The following is a 20893-nucleotide window of genomic DNA, read 5'->3' as shown; positions in this document are numbered from 1 at the left end:
TATATTATATAAGTACAAATAGACATTATATTATTGGTTTTATATTCACAATGAAAATACATCAATTTTCTTAATATTTCAATATGTTTTGATAATATTTAGTAAAATTATATCGGAAATCACATAAAAATTCTATGAAACATAAAAATATACACCAAATAAAATAATAAAACAATATGAAAGTCATTATTTTCTAAAATTTTAATAATGTATATATGGTAAAATCAAATATTTTCTTATTTTATAACTAAAAATAGAAAAAAATCTAAAATTGAAATTTTTGTAAATTAATATCTTTATAAATTAATAAAATTTTAAAGTTCCAACATTATTAATTTATAGAGGTTCTACTGTACTTGAACGAACTCGTGTGATATTTACTCATTTGGACACTGCGTGGCTTAGCAGATACTTGCGTACTCGCAATAGGTTTCTTTGTATATTATTCTACGCAAGCGTAACCCACATCTCCGCGTCTACTTCTCCTTACTCATGACTTTCATGAGCGTTGTTGCAACAGTTTTAACCACTTTTATCTTGACAAGTGGCTCATCTTCAGGTCAGCCACATTTTTTTTCAGCCAATACAGCCGTTAGATTGTCCTATTCTCGACCATCGGAACAACCTGTGAACCATCTTTATTTATCATCCACATAATCTCTTCTTCTTTTTTTTTCTCTCGACCATCCTTCCAGTTTTTTTTTTTTATAAAGACCATCCTTCCAGTTTCCTCGACCAATATCTCTATCTTACACCATATTTGACTTGATTTAGCTCCCTTGGGCTGACTCTGGTCATTTGGATCACACATTTCAACCATCTCGACCACGAAGTCAGCTGTTCTGGATACATTTCCACCGACCATTTATAAATTTTCTTCGAGCTTTTATTTTTAATCATATGTCTTACCGTGGTTATTTGACTCATTTCTAGTTCATAGATCGAGAATTTTTCGGAATAGCTAGATAGTATAATGGATTATAAAATAATTTTGCAGAAGCTATAATTGTATTTAGAGATAATATTCTCTAAATATTGTATCGCTAATATAATTTTTGTAATTTTTTTTTCTGTTTACAATATTCCGGTGGTTTATATCATATTTTGAAGAATTAACAACTTTTGGAAAACTTTAGCAAAAAAGCAAATATATATATATATATGCTAATATGAGCATATACCTACTCAGTTTACAAAAAGAAAAGAGAGCATATACCTATTTTAAAGGGGAATTTTCAAATTTTAGAATGAATTGTAACTTTTCCTTCCTCTCTAATTAATGATGGATATTTGTTTCAGTTCTTATTCATGAATATTTTTTAAGAAACTTTGATATGAAAAACAGATTTAGATAATCAGTGGAGTACACAGAGTCTTTTTTGGTTGGAATAAATGTCCAAAATGATAAAATTATTATAAATGTATAATTCAAAAATAAAGATAACTTCCTTTTCATCTTTATCTAAGTGGCACCGATCAAAATATACGTGTCGTCAATGTCTAAATAATATGTATCCCAACTTTTGCTACACACTTTTAAAGCCTTTTTATACACTTTGCTTGGCTGCGTTTCAACACGTAACCGTATAAAATAATTAACCATATAAATAATTAAATATGTCAAAATCACATTACAACAATGAGCAGCACTAAAATGCGACGCAGTGACAAAAAAACAGCATTAAAAACGCATTATCCAGTACCCACCTATAATTATCAGTACTATATGATTACCAAAAAAAAAAAAAATTTATCAGTACCATATTTTAGTTTTTAAACAAGACTTTTCACGTTGACCACATTATAAAACCGTGTGGCGTCACGCGCGAAAGAGGAGCGTGGAGCGAGAGGTTGGCCGTCCTTCAGAATAAAATCAGGAAAACAAAATAAATAAAAAGATTTTCCTTTTTTTTTTCTGATTTTCCTCTTCTTTCTCCTTTGCTGAGATAGAAAAGCAAAGATTCCCGCTGACTCTCTCTCTCTCTCTCGGTGCGCTGGAAAAGATAGATAGAAGCCGAAGATTATTCGTCTCCTCTCTATCGGCGAGAAGATATGGCGTCGTCTTCAGCTTCCGCGACGGTGGCGGTTGATAAAGCAACAAGCGATCTTCTTCTAGGTCCTGATTGGACCACCAACATGGAAATCTGCGATTCCGTCAATTCTCTTCACTGGTAGAGAACTTTTCGATCTTCTTCGCTTTCGATTATTATTTAGGTCTTAGGATTCTGCAACTGTTTGATTGTTTCTTCGATAGAATTAGATTATTGTTTTTCGTTGATTATTAGGCATAGCAAGTATGAATCATCCCTCTTGGTTCCCTAGGTTAATAATATGTATAGAGAAGAGCCAAATTTAATTCCAGTAAGCTCCATAAATCTCATAGCTGGCCCTGTCTACGATCATTGATTGTACTGATTGTTATTCGGTAGAATGAGATTCTGATTTGCTTTGATTAATCTGCAATCATCGTAGATGTAACGTTTTTATGTGCTTGTTTGAGCTGCTCAGGCAAGCGAAGGATGTGGTTAAAGCTTTGAAAAAGAGGCTGCAACATAAGAGCGCGAGAGTTCAGCAACTGGCACTCACGGTATTGAGATTAGGGACCTTTGTTCTTTGGCCATTTATTTTGTTTTGACTCTTTTTTTTTCTTAGCTTTTGGAGGCGTTGGTGAAGAACTGTGGAGATTATTTGCACCATCAAGTTGCGGAGAAGAACATATTGGGGGAAATGGTCAAGATTGTGAAGAAGAAGGTAGTTTTTTTTTTGTTTTAGGGTTGTATGTGTATGTTTTCCATAGTGGTGAGTCTTCACGTTGCTGATGCTCCTTTGAACTTTTTTTTTACAGGCGGATATGCAAGTGAGGGATAAAATATTGGTCATGCTGGACTCTTGGCAGCAGGCTTTTGGAGGTCCAGAGGGTAAATATCCTCATTATTATTGGGCGTACGATGAGTTAAGGGTGAGTAACTTGCCTCAAAATTTACTTAATATAACTTTTTCAGTCACCTTTCATAGAATTTCTTGTGATAAGTTTCCAAGTACTGTGTATTAGTAAAGAGGCTGGTTTTCGCTGCTACACCTCTTACGGGTTCTTAACCATGTTCTATATGAAAGTTAGTTTATAGCTGCGGGAGTCTTGTTACTCTGCGCTTGAGATCTCTATATACATGCAGATTGTCATTTGCATGAAATTCTTTTCCTTATGTTTGCTCTTGTATATGTCAGCGTTCTGGAGTCGTGTTCCCTCAGCGTTCACCTGATGCGTCCCCTATAATAACTCCACCAGTGAGTCATCCAGCGGTAAGACAGCCTCAGGGGGGTTATGGATCACCGCAAGCTGGTTATGGAGTACCGTATGCTGGTTATGGAGTACCGCAAGCTGGTTATGGAGTACCACCTCAAGCGGGTTATGGAGTACCACCTCAAGCGGGTTATGGAATACCTCAAGTGGGTTACGGAATGCCCAGTGGTTCGTCGAGAAGGCTTGATGAAGCAATGGCAAGTGAGGTTGAGGGCTTAAGGTAAGTAGTTTTGTTAGTTCAACATGCTCTCGATGTGGACTGGCAATTTTAGATTTTGTAAAAAAATCCATAAATTTCAATGTCCTTTTTCTTGTTAAACTGTAGCTTGTCAAGTATCGAGGCCATGAGGGACGTGATGGATCTCTTGGGCGACATGCTAAGCGCTGTGGATACCAGCGACCGAGAGGTATTGTCATATGGTGTACAGCTATATTGAGGTTTTGGAAGCGAAATCAATTGTTTTTACCTATGGTTATCGTATTATGTAGGCTGTGAAAGATGAAGTCATTGTTGATTTGGTCGAGCGTTGTCGTTCCAATCAGAAAAAGCTGATGCAGATGCTAACCACCACTGTGTTAGTCTTCTATTCTTCAGGAATCACATAGTATTTAAACATATTAGAATGTGTTGACTTGAGAGGTTCCATCGTTGTGCTAAACAGTTCTTCGTTTATTTGGCAGCGATGATGAACTTTTAGGCCGGGGCCTCGATCTAAATGACAGTCTTCAAATTCTGCTAGCTAGACATGATGCAATAGCTTCTGGTTCTCCTCTGCCAGTTCTAGCTTTAAAACCAGCTGACTCGAGCCCAAAATCTTCTGAAGCTAAAGATTCTAGTTCCATAGCTGGTTCTAGTTCCCCAGTACCCGCCACTGTCTCTACGGGAAAAAGCCCAGTTGATGAGGAAGACGAGGAGGAAGATGAGTTTGCGCAATTAGCTCGAAGGTCTGTTTCTTACAATTGGATTCAGGAAGCATATCATAAACTCTTAATATTTGACATATAATGCTGTGTTGTTTCAGGCATTCTAAACCATCAGCATCTGTGACTACAGACCCCGCCAGTTCAGAGTCTCATAATGCTCTTGCTCTTGCTCTGCCTGACCCGCCGCCTCCAGTGAACACCACTAGGGACCAAGACATGATTGATTTGTTGAGTCTGGCATTGACGTCAACTCCTCCACCTCCTCCCACTGTCTCAGATCAAAACAGCCATAGCTATCCGCAGGCTGTGCCACAGTTTGAGAGCTATGTCGCTCCATGGGCACAACCTCAGCAACCTCAACAGCAACAGCCTCAAACACATCAGAGCTATTCTCAACCACAGCAGCATCAAACACAACATGGCTATTCTCAACAGCAGCAGCAACAGCCTCATACACAGCAGGGTTATTCTCAACCACAACAGCCTCAAGCGCACCAGGGTTATTCTCAAACGCAACAGCCTCATACACAGCAGGGTTATTCTCGACCACAACAGCCTCAAGCACAGCAGGGTTATTCTCAAACGCAACAGCCTCATACACTGCAGGGTTATTCTCAAACGCAACAGCCTCATACACAGCAGGGTAATCCTCAAACGCAACAGCCTCATACACAGCAGGGTTATTCTCAACCGCAAGCTAGACCTCAGAGTCCATTTGAATATCCGCCTCCGCCATGGGCTTCAACATCAGCAAATGCATACTACACTCCCCGGGCTAATGCAACAGCCTCATACACAGAGACGTCGGCACTAGCAGGGAGATCGCTGCAGCAGTCCAACTCATTCCCGGCGAGAACCGTAGATCCCCAGGCTACTTCAGCTGCAAGCAATCCAGGTGTCTCTGGAGGACAGAAGCCGTTTGTTCCATCGTACAGATTGTTCGAAGATCTGGATGTGTTTGGTAACATAGAGGGGAAGCATAATAATAAGTCTACCAACAGTAATAACGCTACTCAGGCGCAGCAGAGTATGATAGGAGGGAGGAAAATGATTTAACATAAAGTTTGCATGCTTCGTTATTTTCTCATTTGTGAATATAGTGGTGTACGACTGAATGTACATTTTCTTTTTCTCCCCGTTTTTTTTTTTATCTTGTTTGATTTTAGGATTTGGTATGACATACTGAAACGATTTGATGAGACCATGAGATTTTTTATTTGTCTTCTATCATCCTACTCTCTTGTTGAGTTGTGTGAACTATTTGTTTGTGGTGGGGTAGCTTCAACTTATGGGATCTGGAAGAGAGAAACAGGAAAACTAGTCAGTTTCTTGTCCGACTATTAGACTTGTTTGTGTCCTGTAATGGGCAGCTGATACTAGAATGTTACTGGCAGTTTTGCATAGTGGTCGTTACCATCACATTGGCAGAGTTTGGAATGCTTTTAGCTATTATGTTTAAATGACTACACCAAATTTCTCATGAGGGTTTGTTTGTTGATGGGACAACTCAAATGATAGTGGAACCGAACATGAATAGGGATGTTAATGGAAGTCCAGGATCTGAATCTACTTGATGATGATATTGTCTGGTGGTATGAGCAGGTCCGACAACGACCTGATATGTTTGTATCAATGTCTTCATTTTGCAGCGTAAGATAGAAAATGTTTAACATTAAGAAAAATATATTGATTGAGAATCAACGAGATGTTGGTTCATCAATCATTTTGGTAGTTCAAAGAAAAATTACAAGTAAGCTAATATTGTGTGTCTGTTTCTCTTCTTCACATCTTGGACATTGAGTAGTCCATAGCTTCGACGAGATAATCTGCATCGTCCTTAGTGAAGCAGAGAGGTGGTGTTATTCTAAAGACGTTTCCATAGTAGCCTCCTTTTCCAACCAAGACACCCAACTCTGTAAACCATTCAATTAAACACACATTTTAATCTGAGTTTCTCTACTACGAGTTTCACCTGAGAAGTCTAGAAACAAAAAAAGCAAAACCTACAAACCTTTCATTTGATCCATGATGTGTAGAATCTCAGCAGTTGCAGGAGTCTTAAGCTTGCGATCACTCACCAGTTCTACTCCAAGCATCAGTCCTCTTCCCCGTACATCCCCAATAACTACACATTCCATTAATCATACGCATGAACACAACGAAGAAGTGAGTTCAAAAAGACCAAACTATATATGATGAGAGAACGTGATTTTTACTTTCGTGTTTCTCTTTCAGCTGGTTAAATTTTACTTTGAGATAAGTTCCAACCAAGGACGCATTTTGCTGAAGCTTGTCTTTCTCAATCACATTCAGAACAGCGAGACCAGCTGTAGTAGCCACAGCATTCCCACCAAACGTGTTGAAGTAGCATCGACGTGTCAACACTCTTGCAATCTCTGGAGTTGTCACAACTGCTCCCAAAGGAAACCCATTCCCTATCCCCTGTTTTCACATCATATCAAAGAACTAAACAAATCAGCACTTTTTTTAACATTAGCAAGAGCACACTAAGGTTGGTTCAATTCTAACCTTTGCCATGGTTACTATGTCAGGGACAACATTGTGAGCTTCAAAACCCCAGAAATCACCGGTACGGGCGAAACCAGACTGTACTTCATCTGCAATGAACAACCCTCCAGCTTTCTTTACAATGTCGTAAGCTGCTGACAAGTAGCCTGGAGCTAGCTCAACGATCCCTCCAACTCCCTATTCACATAGTGATATCGTCGATGATGAGAGTTGTTCCAATCTATTAAAAACTTTGTATTATTAAATGTCTCACCTGTATAGCTTCAAAAACAAAACCAGCAATGTTTCCGGTCGTGCCATATTGGATAAGATCGTGCAACTCTCTTGCATACTTTTCTCCATCAGAACCAAACACACCTCTATATGGATCAGCGTTCAAAGTGTGGTGAGTTCCGGTCTATCCACCATCCAAACAAAAATAAAAAAAAATCACAACACAGAAATTAGATATGAATCATGATTCAAGAAACAAAAAGTACCTGAACCACGTTGAACTTCCACATGCTTTGACCAGTAGCACCCATAGTTCCAGCAGCGTTACCATGATACCCATTACGAATCGAGACAATGTCTTGACATCCAGTATACAGCTTAGCTATCATGAGCGCTAACTCATTAGCCTCCGTTCCTGAGTTGGTGAAGAACACAACCTGTTCAAATTAAAAAAAAAACAAACCCTCATGAAATAATCGAATTTTGGTAACATAACCATGCATGTGGTTACGTTACCTTGAGATCACCAGGGAGTTTAGAAGCGAGAGCTTCAGAGAAGTCAGTAATTGCATGGTTAAGGTAAAGAGTGGTAGGATGCTGGAGTCGTTTGATTTGGTCGATGACTGGTTTAACCACATCAGGGTGACAATGCCCACAGTTCACAACTGCGATACCTGCAAATGCATCTAAGTATCTCCGACCACTCTCGTCGAATAGATACTGCATCTTCCCATCCACTATGTTCAACTGCAAACTCACAAAAAAAATAAAAAAAAATTCATCAGATAAAACAGAAAAAGAAGAAGATTCAACATTGAATTTTAGATTCCATTACTGGTCACAGAATATTACTTTTTTCTTTTTATTTTTTTAAAAAAACGCTTTAATAAATATCTCAAATAGACATGATCAAAAACGTTACCGGTTTTTTGTAGAGACAAGACATGGAAGAGCTGAGAAACTCTTTCCTTTTGGTAAGGATGACATCGGCTGATGGACCTGTATACGGTGGCGGAATGTACTCAAACGGCGGAAGCCTGGCGGTAAATTCGTCGGAAGCAGCCGTTGCTGTTTCAGACGTCGACGAGATCATGCATCGTCGTCGTCGTCGCCAGAGAGAAATGGGAATGTTTTGAAACCTACTTTTCGCCGCGAATCTCTGCATCGTCTCTTTTATCTCCCACCGATTCTATCTTGATGAAACGAAACGGTTGCAGAGATCACTACGATACCGTTTCGATGGTTGTAATGATGATGAGAAGAGAGCCACGACGTTACCATCTCTATTTAAGGAGATTGGTGACGCCTAACCTATATATACTTACCGAACTTGATTTGACAAGTTGGCCGTTCAATGTATTTCTAATTATGAATTGAAACAATTTGCTTATTTTTTAGACTAAGTTTTAAACTTAGCGTTTGTAAAACCGAACCGAACACCGAACCAAAAAATATTTGGTTGTTCGACCAAGTTAAACTTGATTTAATAATTTTGGTTCAATATATTCTAATAATATAAATAAATATCAAATATAAAACACTTAAACATAAACTAACTTTTTGTTTATAGTTTTGATTTATGAATTGTTGATGGTTTCATTGGTCTTTATTCAGTTCAATAGTTTTGAAATTTAATCAAGTTATATGATCGGTCCATAGTCAAATCAGTTATTAAATCCAATTTGACTATATAACCGGTTTTCTGGTCGAACTTCGAATTGGTCCGAGTTTAAAAACACTGCATAAATCTGAACTTTGAAAGCCATAAATTTAACATTTGAATTCGAACTTCTATAAGCCATATCTTCTAATAATTGAACTTTTTAATGGTAAAATAATCTCAGAAAATAGTGTATTATCTAAAAATATTTGAGTATTTATCACCTATTAAAACGGTTTGGATCATTTTTTAAGATTTTTTTCTTATTAATCATAAACAACTAGTTTCCGGAAGTTGGTAACAGAAAACAAAAGATTCTACGAAATGAAAATATTACTACTATTGTATTCAGTGAATGTTGACTGACTAACATAAAAGACTTTCGAGCGCAGAATTAGTAAACACATGGTAACCTATGAATTGTAAATCTCCACAAAATTAGTTCAAAACTCATTTCCACTGATATTTATCAAAGTGTTTCTATTTACATTTCCACTCATCTTATAAAACAAAAACTACATAACAATGAACTAATCACACTTTTTAGTTTATTTTACCACAAATATTTTCAAAAACCTATTGAAAAAGAGGCTAAGTTTTAATGAATTTTTTGTTCCTAATTTCACATGTTTAAAAATAAAACAATAAAAAGAGTAAACCCACGTTCTAACTCCCAACTCATTTTCCTCACGACAGTATAAAATAGTGTAATGTTTAATAGTCATGACATCAGTTGTTTCGTAATAGATTTTCTATCAAGCATAAAGCATGTGTATGTATAGTAAACGTTATTATCATTTTTTAAGTGTATTCTGTATATTACCAAAATTGTAAAGTATGCATGTCACATGTGGTAAATTGGATGCATGGGTGTCAATCGATCATGAGATTGATAGTTTTACTTACATCGATCATATCATAGATTTTTTTTTTTTGTAATTTTTTACATAATTGTCGAATGTACTTTCATGACTCAAAATTCATCCCCTATATATTAAAGAAGATGCATTTGCATTAAATGCGTTCACATTAAAATTGACACGTGGCGACTTCAGAAAGCTTTATAAAAAAAGACGGTGACATGGCGACGTTAGAGAACTTCTCAAAAATTTTATTGTGTTTAAAACACAAAGTTTCCTTATTTACGTTTACTAATCGGACAAAAAAATTTCAGAAGCAAATCGATTACGAGTTGTTCATGAACATCGAAGGAGAGCAGTTAAATTTAGATATTTATTGTCAACTGTTAAGAAAAAAAATGAAACTAAGACTCTTAAACCAGATACGAAGAAGATGTGCTGTTAAGCAAGACGTTTATTAGTTGCTACGACTTCTAAACGAGATGTGGTTGCTAAGAATCCTAAACCAGACACGAAGAGGATCGGTTGTTGAGCAAGAGGTTGATGACTTGCGAGGTTGATAATCTATCAATGGAACATAGAATATCGTAAGCCTGTCGGTATCAAGTTGATATCGTTTATTATTCTAGGGTTCTTCGTACTTTGTGTTGTACTCTGTTTTTGTTTTTCTGTTTATTTTTTCCTCTGTTTCTTTGTACTCTGATTAATTTTCTTCTGTTTCCATAATTTTAATTTAAGTTTAAATTTAACCCGTGCTTGACGAAACCGAAAAACTCATTGACTGGATTCATGTTCAGACAATTGAACTTGTGTTCTGATATAAAAATGTTTCCGTTTTGTAGATTGTGTTGTTTCCACGAAGAACATGGTTATATGGGCCAATGTAAAAGTATTTATTCTCATTTACAAAATATTTTCCTACGGACAGTGTAATACTTGTGTGGTTTTTAAATAATCTCAAATAATTTGTCAAAACATTTTCGCAAGGATGTTAATAATGTTCATAAAGACTTCATGACTTGATGAGTAGTTTAGGATGAGGAGTTTGGTCTGTTTCATGCACGTACATTTTATGAGTTTGGTCTATTTCAATTACTAAAAAGCTCATGCACGTACATTTTTGTTAATCGGTGCGTTTGGTCTGTTTTACTAAAAAGCTCATGCACGCACTTAAGGAAATTAGGGATTGCAGAGCCTTTTACAGAGGCTTTGGTTTTCATTTGGTGTATTTTTTGACTATATTGCAATTGTCTTTTACAAACGTTTTGAGTTATAGTTTGTAACTGACTAAACTAAACAAAATTGATCCAAAGTAAAAACATGTAAATATGTAAAACATGTAAATATGTATATATTTATAACGACGCATGAATATTTATTTGTTATATAAGTTGAACTATAATTATAATTTGTAAATCACTTGAACCACTTGAAATATAATTAAGTAACAATTCAATGTAATTGAGACTTTTTTTTTTCGGGTTTTTTTTTTTTAACATTGCCTAAATTGAAGTAAAGATTAGAAATTTGATGTACAAAACCGATTAGTTGAAGTTGTTTATAACTTTTTTTATTTTTAAACAAACAGAGATGTGTTCAATTGAAGACATATTAATTTGATGAACACTTAATATGAAAGACTATAAAAACTTTTCTTTGTGCTTGTGTTTTGTTTTTTTTTTCAAAATTTAGAGTTTTGATCTAATTTTAGATTTATTATTTTATTAGATGATAAAGCTTTTCTTTGTTTTTTTATTCTTTTATTTAAATATATAATATTTTTTTTAATAAATGACTTTTGGACAACATGACTCTTAAATTTGTATAATATATAATATGATCTCAAACTAAATCATTATGTTTTTGGTATAAAGCCGAACAAACTGAAACCGAAGGTATATAAACAAAATTGAACCGAAGTAAATATGGATTTAGAATAGTAGTTATATTTTACTAATCCAAAATACCAAAAAGACCAAACCGAAACCAATCCGATATCCGGATTGAATATTCCTAATCCAAATGAAACCGAATTATTGTTTCATTCTCCCAAAATATAATTAAAATAATAATTTTATCCCCGAATTAATGATATGATGATATGATATGATATTTACGATAGAAGCTTTTGATGATTGTTCCGCTAGATATAATTACTATTTTCTTTTCTTTCCTTAAATAAAACCTACGAAATTACCATAAATGACTAATATATATATGACAATTAATGTTTCTAATAATAAATATTTGATAAGTCCATCATTTTTGTTTAATTTTATATTATTAAAATAAATTAAAAATCGAATTAGCTATAAAATTAAAATTTAGATTTTTCGTATGTTATATTTTGAATTTTAAAAAATGACAATAAATGACTAAAACTATTTAACTATTATGTTAAAAATTAATGATCAATGGTTTAACACTTTTATTATAGAAAGATACACATGATTTTAAAACCATATGAATAAAAAGTATCAATTAATAATAAAACAAATATATATAGATTAAACTATATACCATATAAGATTACATAAATATTTTAATTTTAAAAAATTTCAATGAATTTTCAAGAACATTTATAAATTATAAACTTATTAAATTTTTTACATTGAAAATTTTGTTATCAATGATTTAAATATTTTGTTATAAAACAATATGAATGATCATAGGAACCATATGATTGTGAAGTTTCATTTAATAAATAACTATATAAATTATAATATATAAAATATATTATTCTTAGAAAAGTAAATTGGTCAATCTTAACTTATATTACACTTTTTATTAAACTAACTATCGAATTGATAAATAATGTACAAAAACAATATCGCACTTTCCTTAAATAAAAGCTATGAAATTACCTAATATAATTAACGTATATATAAAAATTAATTATTATGAATAATGAATATTTGATAGCAATTTTTGTATCTTAGTTTTTTTTATTATTAAAAGATATTAAAAATCACATTAACTATATAATAAAAAAATTAGATTTTTTTTTTATATGTTATAGTTTGAATTTTTCAAAACGTTTATAAATTTTTAGAAATTTGAAGATCTCACTTTGAAAATTTTGTGATCAATTGCTTAATTGTTTTTGCTATAATAAGATACAAATAATTATAAAATTGTATTAACATGATTTTTTATTTAATAACTACTCAAATTAAATAATATATATATACTAACGATTTAAAGCAACAAAATTGGCTGCATCAATTTTAGTCGTCCAGTTGAAACCTTTCAAAACTATGTGGAAGACTAAAGTTAAAGTAATACAATTTTGAAAATAATAAGATGATTGTTCTAAAATCATTAAAATGGTTCTCAATGATGTGAAAGTTAAATATTAAAAAAATTGTAGAACATGTTTTTGTAATAAAAATGACTTATTGACCTTATTCCAGTTTTTATAGATATAAACATTGTGATAAAAAAATTAATTGCCCAAATTGATTAGACTCATCATAAATTCAAAATAGATTTCGGTCCACAATTACAATTACAAATGTTCAGCCCAACATATCTTCTATATATATATATATATTAAATGAGAAACATTCTAAGAAATTTATTCACACTATAATGAAATGTGGCAGTCTCATAACGATTTAAGAATGAACATTCACACTCTAAAAATGTTTTCACACTCTACATAAATGTGTTCAAACTATGTATTTTATGTTTTGTTTTTAATATAAAATTCACATGTAAGTTTCCAAAAAATATGAATTTAAAATCTAATTCTACAATAGGATATTAAAATATGATAAAAAACAATCCAAAACCAACTAATATCCAAATTAGGACTGTTCAATATGCTAAAACCGAAGAGTATCTAACCGAACATAAATAGATAATATGGTTTTGTTATGGTATATATTTATAACAAAGCATGAATATCTATTTGTTATATGAGTTGAACCATAACTATAATTTGTAAATCACTTGAATCACTTGAATTATAACTAAGTAACAATTTACTGCAACTGGGTCTTCTTATTTTCTTAGTCTTTCTTTTTCGATATTTTTGCTTTATTTTAACAATAACTAAATTAAACTAAAGATTATAAATTTGACCAACAATTAGTTGAAATTTCTTTACAACTTTTTTTTATCTTTTAACAAACAGAGTTGTGTTCAATCGAAGACATATTAATTTTATGAACACTAAATATGGAAGAATATAAAAGCTTTTATTTCATGCTTCTGTTTTGTTTTTTATTTTTATTTTCAAAATTTAGAGCTTTAATATTAATTCTAGATTTGATTATTTTATTAGTTGATAGAAGAATTCTTTGTTTTTTATTATTTTATTTAGATATATAATATTTTTTAATAAATAACTTTTTGACAACATGACTCTAAAATTCGTATAATATATAATATAATCTCAAACTAAATAATTATTTTTTTGGTATAAAACCGAATAAACTGAAAAGCGACGGTATATAAGCCAAATCGAACCGAAGTAAATATGGATTTAGAATAGTAGTTATATTTTACTAACCGAAATACAGAAAAAATGAACGGAACCGAAACCAACCATATATCCGGATTGAACACTCCCAATCTAAATGAAACCGAACTATTTTTTTATTCTCCAAAACATAATAAAATAAAATAACAACTTCATTCCGCGCAAGGCGCGGGTCTTATCCTAGTATATTACTAAAGTAAATGCATTAAAGAATCCTTAATCAAACTGCGAGATTTGTACATATGACTAAGAGCATGCTCACCTTTTGTTGGTATCTACCTGAAATTGGGTCTTTATGTTTTTCATTTGGGCTTTTGGTGTACAGCAGATTCCTCAAGAAATCGGAAAAAAGCAATCGAAGAAAAAAGTGACGCTTATTGTGGGTGACACGTAGATAGGAAGGGAAGAGGGAAGGTCAACAAATCACTCTTCAAAGAGAATTGGCCTAACGGGGGGGGGGGGGGGGGGGGGGTTCTGAAATTGGCTGCTGCCTTCTGGGGATAGTGCAGTCTCTCTTGAGCATCTGAGTTTCGTGATCTCCGGTCTCGGCTCAACCATACTTTGCAATGGGATTAGCAATTAAACTACTTATCACATATTGTTTTTGCAAAGCCAAAAAAAAAACTTGGGTTTGAAAGTTTGGCGCGCATCTAGAAATGTGACGAGTCAAATTAATGTCAAACCTCGAGTTAGTTGTATCACGAGAACCTGAACAAAAAGAAACGTCATTTTGACTGCCAGCATTGTTTTTTCTTATATAGTCACTAACTTCATCACTTTGTAATATATGATCTCTGTATAAAGTTTTATAAGTTTGGGAAGAAAACAACATTTTTTATAAGTGGGAAAATGTCCGCCACAAGCTTGAGCTTTTAAAAGGAAGGTTTAAGTTTGGAGTGTGAATGGCTACCAAAATTTTTTAACTTTGTTGATATTTAGGGTTTTGGCTTAGGGTACAAGCCACCAATTTGACATCTTCCACCACACAAAAGTTAAATAAATTATGAAACTCAAAGTCTTAATCGCAAAGAAATCAATAACATATAATATCCAAAGTTAAATTTATTATATCAGAAAATAACGAGCTTGCGAAGAAAGTTTCCTTCAAAAAGCAAACACGTCTATCAGATATAAATGGAAGCTGACAAAGTGGTAGCTTGCACCGTAAGCTAAAACCCTAAAGAAGGAAGAAGTTATCAATTGTGAATTGTTCCCCAAAAGTTTATAATATATAGTTTATCCTTTTCAGAAAGAACACGAATAATTCAAAGTCTTAATCGCAAAGAAATCAAATTATAACCTGGTTAAGAAATATCGACCCCCAAACAAATAAAATAAAATAAAAACCTCATAAAGAAACAAGAAAATATCTCACGTGTCCTGCAGCTGTACATTGCTACCAGCGCCACGCGTGATACCAGACGATATCTGAGACAGAGAACTGTTCACACCTTAATACCTCGGACAGGAATTTCTAGTTTACTGTTCTTGCTTTTATATAGGTTCCTCTCGTTTAGCTTTTCCGCATATTTGTTCTGCTGTTTGTGTGTGTAAACGATGGAAAGAGAACAAAACGGTTCAAACCAGATCGCCACTGCTTCTATAGAACCCTCCAGAAGACGAAGGAGAGTCACTGAGCCAGTTGATACGACGTTAAGTAGAGGTGTCAAGGAGGAGGAAGGGTTGCCGAGAGTCCGTAAGGTTCAAGCAAAAGGTTCGAAGAAAGGTTGCATGAGAGGGAAAGGCGGACCGGAGAACCCGGTTTGCCGGTTTAGAGGCGTTCGACAAAGGGTTTGGGGGAAATGGGTGGCTGAGATACGTGAACCTGTGAACCACCGAGGCGTAAAGTCGAAGCGTCTTTGGCTTGGAACGTTCGATACTGCAGCTGAAGCCGCCTTGGCTTACGATAGAGCTGCTAGCGCCATGTATGGTCGCTATGCCCGGTTAAATTTCCAGGACGGTTTAGGAAACGGTCAGGATGAGGAAATTAAGAAGAGCGATGAGGCAGATAGTTCTAGAAGCTATTGGTTGGATACTTACAATGTCTCTGAAACCGGTAATAGCGTGATCGACAAGAAAGATGGTGAGGATTATTTATATGAAGACTGTATTGAGCTTGGTCAAGACAAGATTGAGAATCTTGACCGTGTGACTGGTAATGAGATAGTGAAATCAGAGGAAGATTGCATCTATGATGGATATGAATTGGATAACGGACTGTTGTACAATGATTCTAGTTATCACCATGGAGGTGGATTCGATCCGTATTTAGAGTACTTCAGGTTTTAGCTAGGGTTTTTATGCATCATTAAACTGTAGTCTGAAATATTTTCAGCATTCAACTAATAATTTCGCTCGTAACTAATTGGTAAACCACGTTGGATCTTTATATCAATCTATTTTTTTGCGTTCATTGATCTTATTTCGTATTATGATCTCACATCCGTTTGTATTAGTTATATCATTAATACACCTCAGTTAAAAAATATGGATTTGTATCAATATATAGTCATATATTTGCGCATCTTGATTTTGGACATATCTGAAATCCTCTTATAACTCAGGGTCAGGGACATCTTGATAGAGTTATACATAAAACTGTTAGACATGTAAACCGTTTTTATCGTCCTTGTAGCTCATATAGCTTTTAACCCTTGGCTTTTAACTAACCTTGTCAGAGAGTCGATGCAGTTCACATTTATATTTTGACCTGGAATTTGAACTCAAAAGCTACAAACTCAAAAAAATTGAAATGAAAAATACAGGGAAAAAGAAAAAGAAGATACGATAAGAGAGGTTCATCGGTTCAAAAACACTTTTTTCACCATGATCAATGCAAAAATTTGATGTGGTCTTGTTTGTGGTGGAGTATATATTTAAAGATCAACAACGTCTTTACTATTTAGCAGAGCTGGATTTAAATAGGCCTGTTGACAAAAAAAAAGGATTTAAATAGGCCTAAAGAATCATAGAGTACACGAGTAAGGCAGGGAATTGAATCCAGCATTTTTATCGAAAATTGGGCAAATGTGCGGAGAGTTTGTTATAAAAAATCAAATAATAATATAGAGAGTGTTGCGACGCAGCGCAGCATCAGGCAGAGCAGCCTCGCAGACTTGCGGTCCCAGCAAAACACAGAAGAAGACCTATCCTTTGACTTTATTTACTTTTCAAATACCTGATTATGCACGTTAGTATACAGCAACATTAATGCCATATGGCAAATATCATATTATATATTAACATTATAATTACTGGACCATATTGGCAACAAATGACAATGCACCAAATTTTCGCAAAAAAAATAAAATGATAATGCACTCTAATCGAACTTTATCAATAATGTAAGTTTACGAGCTAATTATATGCCAGGTATCTATTTCTCCTTCCTTTGTTTTGTAACTTGTTTTTGTAATATCATAAGGCTTTACTTCAAAAACATTGTTATGACATTACTCATTAACCAGAAGATGTCAGTCGTTAACGAAAAAAAAACCGGACCAGTTTGAACTTTAAGCTGTGGTTTTAAAACCGGTTCTAAATTGGTTTAGTTGGTCATGAGCTTTCGTAAGTTTGAACTCTACACATTTTAGGTTTAGTGAAGGAAGTCGTTAATGATTATGTTAAAATCTGAAAGCTGGCTCCATGATTTAGTTTGATTTCTTAAACAATTGATTTCCATTTTCCTATAAATGGAGTGATGCTTTTATTTTTTATTCAGTATTTTATTTATCACTTCATTTACCTTATAAAGGGAGTAAAATGTGGAGTGAAGATAGAAATACCTTTAATATAAGCTCTATACATAAGCATACAATCCGGTGAGAAAATCGCTGCCGGCCGACGGCGTGAGCTTCCACAGCCACCGTCGATCCGGCTCTAAGCTGTTGCAACTCTTTGTTTTCCGTTTCCGAATTTGTATAAAATATGTATCTTTTTGCTTCCGACGTTGCATCTTTCGCGGTGGGCATTCGGTTCTGACCGCTGGCATTGTATCCTTCCGTCAAGGGTAAGCTTTCGGCTCAAGCTCCCGCGTCGTCTAGTCCATGTAGTTGACGGCGGCTCGTTTAGGTTTTTGTTTGTCTCATTTTAGTATCGATCTAATGGATGGGGTTTTGCTTCAAGATGAGTTCTCGATTTCCGAATGAAGTTCTCTGTGGAAGAAAACGGTGGTGAAGAAGGTGAAGTGATGGTTGTTGTTGACGGGGATGAGATTTTGGGTTTTACCCGATGAAGCTCTCCGCTTTTAGAGCCAGATGAAGATTAAGAGATAGTGGGACAGATTCCGGCGTGTCTTGGTTTTAAGATTCGTCGTCTCCGACGACACAAAGTTCCCGGCCATGGCTGCCGTTGATGCAGAGTGGTGAGGGTTGTTTGCCTTCGGCGTGACACGTGGATTTCTAGCGCAGAAGATGGAAACACGTGGGGTCTGTCGGTGGGATCTTAATAGATCTTCGAGACGGGCTTTAGGCCTTTTAATGGGTTTGGTTGTTTTTTTGGGCCGTGCTCGGTTTATAGGCAGACGAGCTTTGTTGTTTGGTGTTCCTCTTGTATTATTGGGCTTTGGGCCCTTTTAATATATCAATTTGGGAAAAAAAAAGCATACAATTTTTTTCTTTATTTGTCTATAAGAAAATGATAGCTGTCCGAAAAAAGAAAAGAAAGTCAATAGGAAAATGATTCAGCTACATGCATGTTTCTCCCTTTTAGTTAGTTTTAAACTTTTAAATATTATATATATCGTCTACCTCCAGTCCACGCAATATCAATTATGTAGAAATATTTCATAGATTCGTTTTTTCTTCTTCCTTTTTCTTGCAACGTGAAAAATGCTACCGGTTTTGATATATACATTTTTAATGTGGGTTAGACATATAGTATTTGTTATCTGCAGTATCATCTAAATTTTATATTCTACTTTTAAAGTTATCAGTGTTACATTCAAAATATTATATAACGAGCTTATACTGAGTGGTATCTTTTAGTGGGCAAATTGTTATCTATAAGGTCCAATTTTTGTTTGTTTATTAAAATATCTATAAGGTCCATTAGGGTACACTTTCCCGAGTTTGTACAATATACTCATATAGAGCAACTCTTTTGGGGTTAGAACACAATACCATAAATATATGAATACAAAATATATAAAAAGGTTCTGAGAAACTCGAATTGGACGAGAAGCAACAGAATGCAAATTAGTAACTAAAATTTCCAATTACCAGTGTTCCCTTTTTTTGTTAAATATTATCTAATTTTAATTCAATGAAGACACAAATGTAGTGTATATGTGTAAAGAAAGGAGTGAAAACGTGGACGAAGAACCATCAAGGAATTAAATATAATGAAAAGGTTGAAAATAAAACCTATAAGGTAAAAGCCTTATTGTGTATATAACATACATGCATGTTGGACCACGTGGTTCTTGCAGCAGAGCATATCTGTTCCCCACTTAGCTTGGCCCCGGCCACAGGCTGAAGCACTATGAAGTAAGTAATTCCTAAGAAATCTAAAAGAAGAAAAAATGAAAGGAGTGAAAACGTGGCTAGTAAATGTAAGTTTTTTTTTTGAACAACTGATTGGGTTTTTTTCTTTGAACAACTGATGTTTTTGGATAGTGAATGTAAGTATTTTTCTTAGCTGATTGATTGGGGTTTCACCTTTTTCCAAAATAATTGGTTTAGAAAGTTTTTCCCGACATTAATTACCCATGTATTACCAGAACGGTAATAACAACACTGATTGTATTAACAAGATACACTTGATACATACCTGTCGGTGGCTGATTTCACCGGAAAAAGAGACTAATTTTCTTTGACCAAATAAAAAGGAAGAAAATATGAAACATTTTTTTCTATGCAGTGGCGATGTTGAGAGAGCTAAAGTGAGACTAAACAAAATTGGTTTGAAGTTGTTTATGTATTTGTGTAAAGCCTTTTGCATTGCAGTAAGAAGAGCCAATGAAACTCAGGATGGACAGCGCCAAAAAGATCGACGTGAAATGTGATTGTGATGGCGCTATCCCTCCTGAGCTTTACAGATTCTTCTCTACTTTTTTTTCTTTGTTACTAAAATTAAAATGATTAAAAATACTTGAGAGGAAAGTGAAGCTCAGAGGATGGGAGTGAAGGAGGAGATAAAGTGTTACTTATAGACAGATGATACTAGTTTAAGGAACTTGGGTTCAAAGGAACACACGTCATCCTCTCTTCGTTGAGCGTGAAAGAATTCATTTGCATATTCTACGGAAATTATTTTAAGTATTTATTCCCTTTTCTGAAATTTATACTTCTGAAAATTTTTATATAAAATTTTATCTTTTTGAAGTATATAGTCCAGATGTGATTTATTGGATCCCGTATCATTGTTTGATTTCATTATATTAATTTTACTCAGGTCTTTTGAGTCACAGAAATGAAGGGGGTATATTCAAATACAGTAAAAAATTTATAGATTAATAATATTGGGATTTTGGTATTTTGCTAATTTATAGAATTATTAATCTCAAAATTTTATTTTTAGATTTTTCTATTTTATGATATATTTTTTTTTGTAAAACAAAAAAAATATTTGATTTAGTGCATATACATTAATTAATTTGTGAAGTTGGACACATATATTTGTTTTATTATATTATTTGGTATTTATAAAATATGTCTCCTAGAGTTTAAATGCGGTTTAGACATAACTTTATTAAATTTTATCAAAACATATTAAGTGTTAAATAATATATAGATAATATATTATGAATGTAAAACAAACAATATAAAGGTTGGTTAATACTTATATAAAATGTATATACATATAAACTTTTAATTTATAATTTAGTTGGAATCATATATTTACATAAAATTTTCTAAAAAAATATATTATTTTATTATTTTACATATTTTAAATTTGTCCAACTTGAGATCGAAAAAAAT

At 33.8% G+C, this 20893-nt stretch overlaps 3 protein-coding genes across 3 annotated transcripts; 2 read left to right on the top strand and 1 right to left on the bottom strand.

Annotated features, from left to right (window-relative positions):
• Positions 1 to 1918: 1918 nt before the first annotated feature.
• Positions 1919 to 5455, top strand: LOC108813115 (TOM1-like protein 6). Its single transcript, XM_018585574.2, has 9 exons — positions 1919 to 2171; positions 2509 to 2587; positions 2653 to 2751; positions 2846 to 2959; positions 3226 to 3521; positions 3627 to 3708; positions 3791 to 3876; positions 3983 to 4246; positions 4324 to 5455. The coding sequence occupies exons 1-9, from the start codon at positions 2053 to 2055 to the stop codon at positions 5279 to 5281; spliced, it is 2097 nt and encodes a 698-aa protein (XP_018441076.2). The 5' UTR covers positions 1919 to 2052; the 3' UTR covers positions 5282 to 5455.
• Positions 5456 to 5879: 424 nt separating this feature from the next.
• Positions 5880 to 8262, bottom strand: LOC108813138 (alanine--glyoxylate aminotransferase 2 homolog 2, mitochondrial-like). Its single transcript, XM_018585602.2, has 8 exons — positions 7890 to 8262; positions 7484 to 7714; positions 7234 to 7404; positions 7008 to 7151; positions 6755 to 6931; positions 6442 to 6667; positions 6237 to 6350; positions 5880 to 6138 (listed from the first exon to the last, which is right to left on the bottom strand). Exons 1-8 carry the CDS (start codon positions 8130 to 8132, stop codon positions 6008 to 6010), a joined length of 1437 nt encoding a protein of 478 aa, XP_018441104.2. The 5' UTR covers positions 8133 to 8262; the 3' UTR covers positions 5880 to 6007.
• A 7012-nt stretch (positions 8263 to 15274) lies between these two features.
• Positions 15275 to 16386, top strand: LOC108808777 (dehydration-responsive element-binding protein 2E). The gene has a single exon (XM_056988664.1). The coding sequence runs from the start codon at positions 15531 to 15533 to the stop codon at positions 16260 to 16262; it is 732 nt and encodes a 243-aa protein (XP_056844644.1). The 5' UTR covers positions 15275 to 15530; the 3' UTR covers positions 16263 to 16386.
• Positions 16387 to 20893: the final 4507 nt, after the last annotated feature.

The sequence above is a fragment of the Raphanus sativus genome, chromosome 6, assembly GCF_000801105.2.
Source record: "Raphanus sativus cultivar WK10039 chromosome 6, ASM80110v3, whole genome shotgun sequence".
In the NCBI taxonomy this organism is placed as follows: Eukaryota; Viridiplantae; Streptophyta; class Magnoliopsida; order Brassicales; family Brassicaceae; genus Raphanus; species Raphanus sativus.
This window is presented reverse-complemented; position numbering and strand designations above follow the sequence as displayed.

Bases quoted from the DNA above. Each gene is read 5' to 3' on its own strand.
- LOC108813115 (XM_018585574.2), top strand. From the start codon at position 2,053: ATGGCGTCGTCTTCAGCTTCCGCGACGGTGGCGGTTGATAAAGCAACA. The intron at 2,752-2,845 runs GTAGTTTTTTTT...TTTTTTTTACAG, and splicing joins TCAAGATTGTGAAGAAGAAG to GCGGATATGCAAGTGAGGGA. The intron at 3,877-3,982 runs GTTAGTCTTCTA...TTTATTTGGCAG, and splicing joins CAGATGCTAACCACCACTGT to CGATGATGAACTTTTAGGCC.
- LOC108813138 (XM_018585602.2), bottom strand. From the start codon at position 8,132: ATGCAGAGATTCGCGGCGAAAAGTAGGTTTCAAAACATTCCCATTTCT. The intron at 6,668-6,754 runs GTTAGAATTGAA...ATGTGAAAACAG, and splicing joins ACATAGTAACCATGGCAAAG to GGGATAGGGAATGGGTTTCC. The intron at 6,351-6,441 runs GTAAAAATCACG...TGGAATGTGTAG, and splicing joins GCTGAAAGAGAAACACGAAA to TTATTGGGGATGTACGGGGA.
- LOC108808777 (XM_056988664.1), top strand. From the start codon at position 15,531: ATGGAAAGAGAACAAAACGGTTCAAACCAGATCGCCACTGCTTCTATA.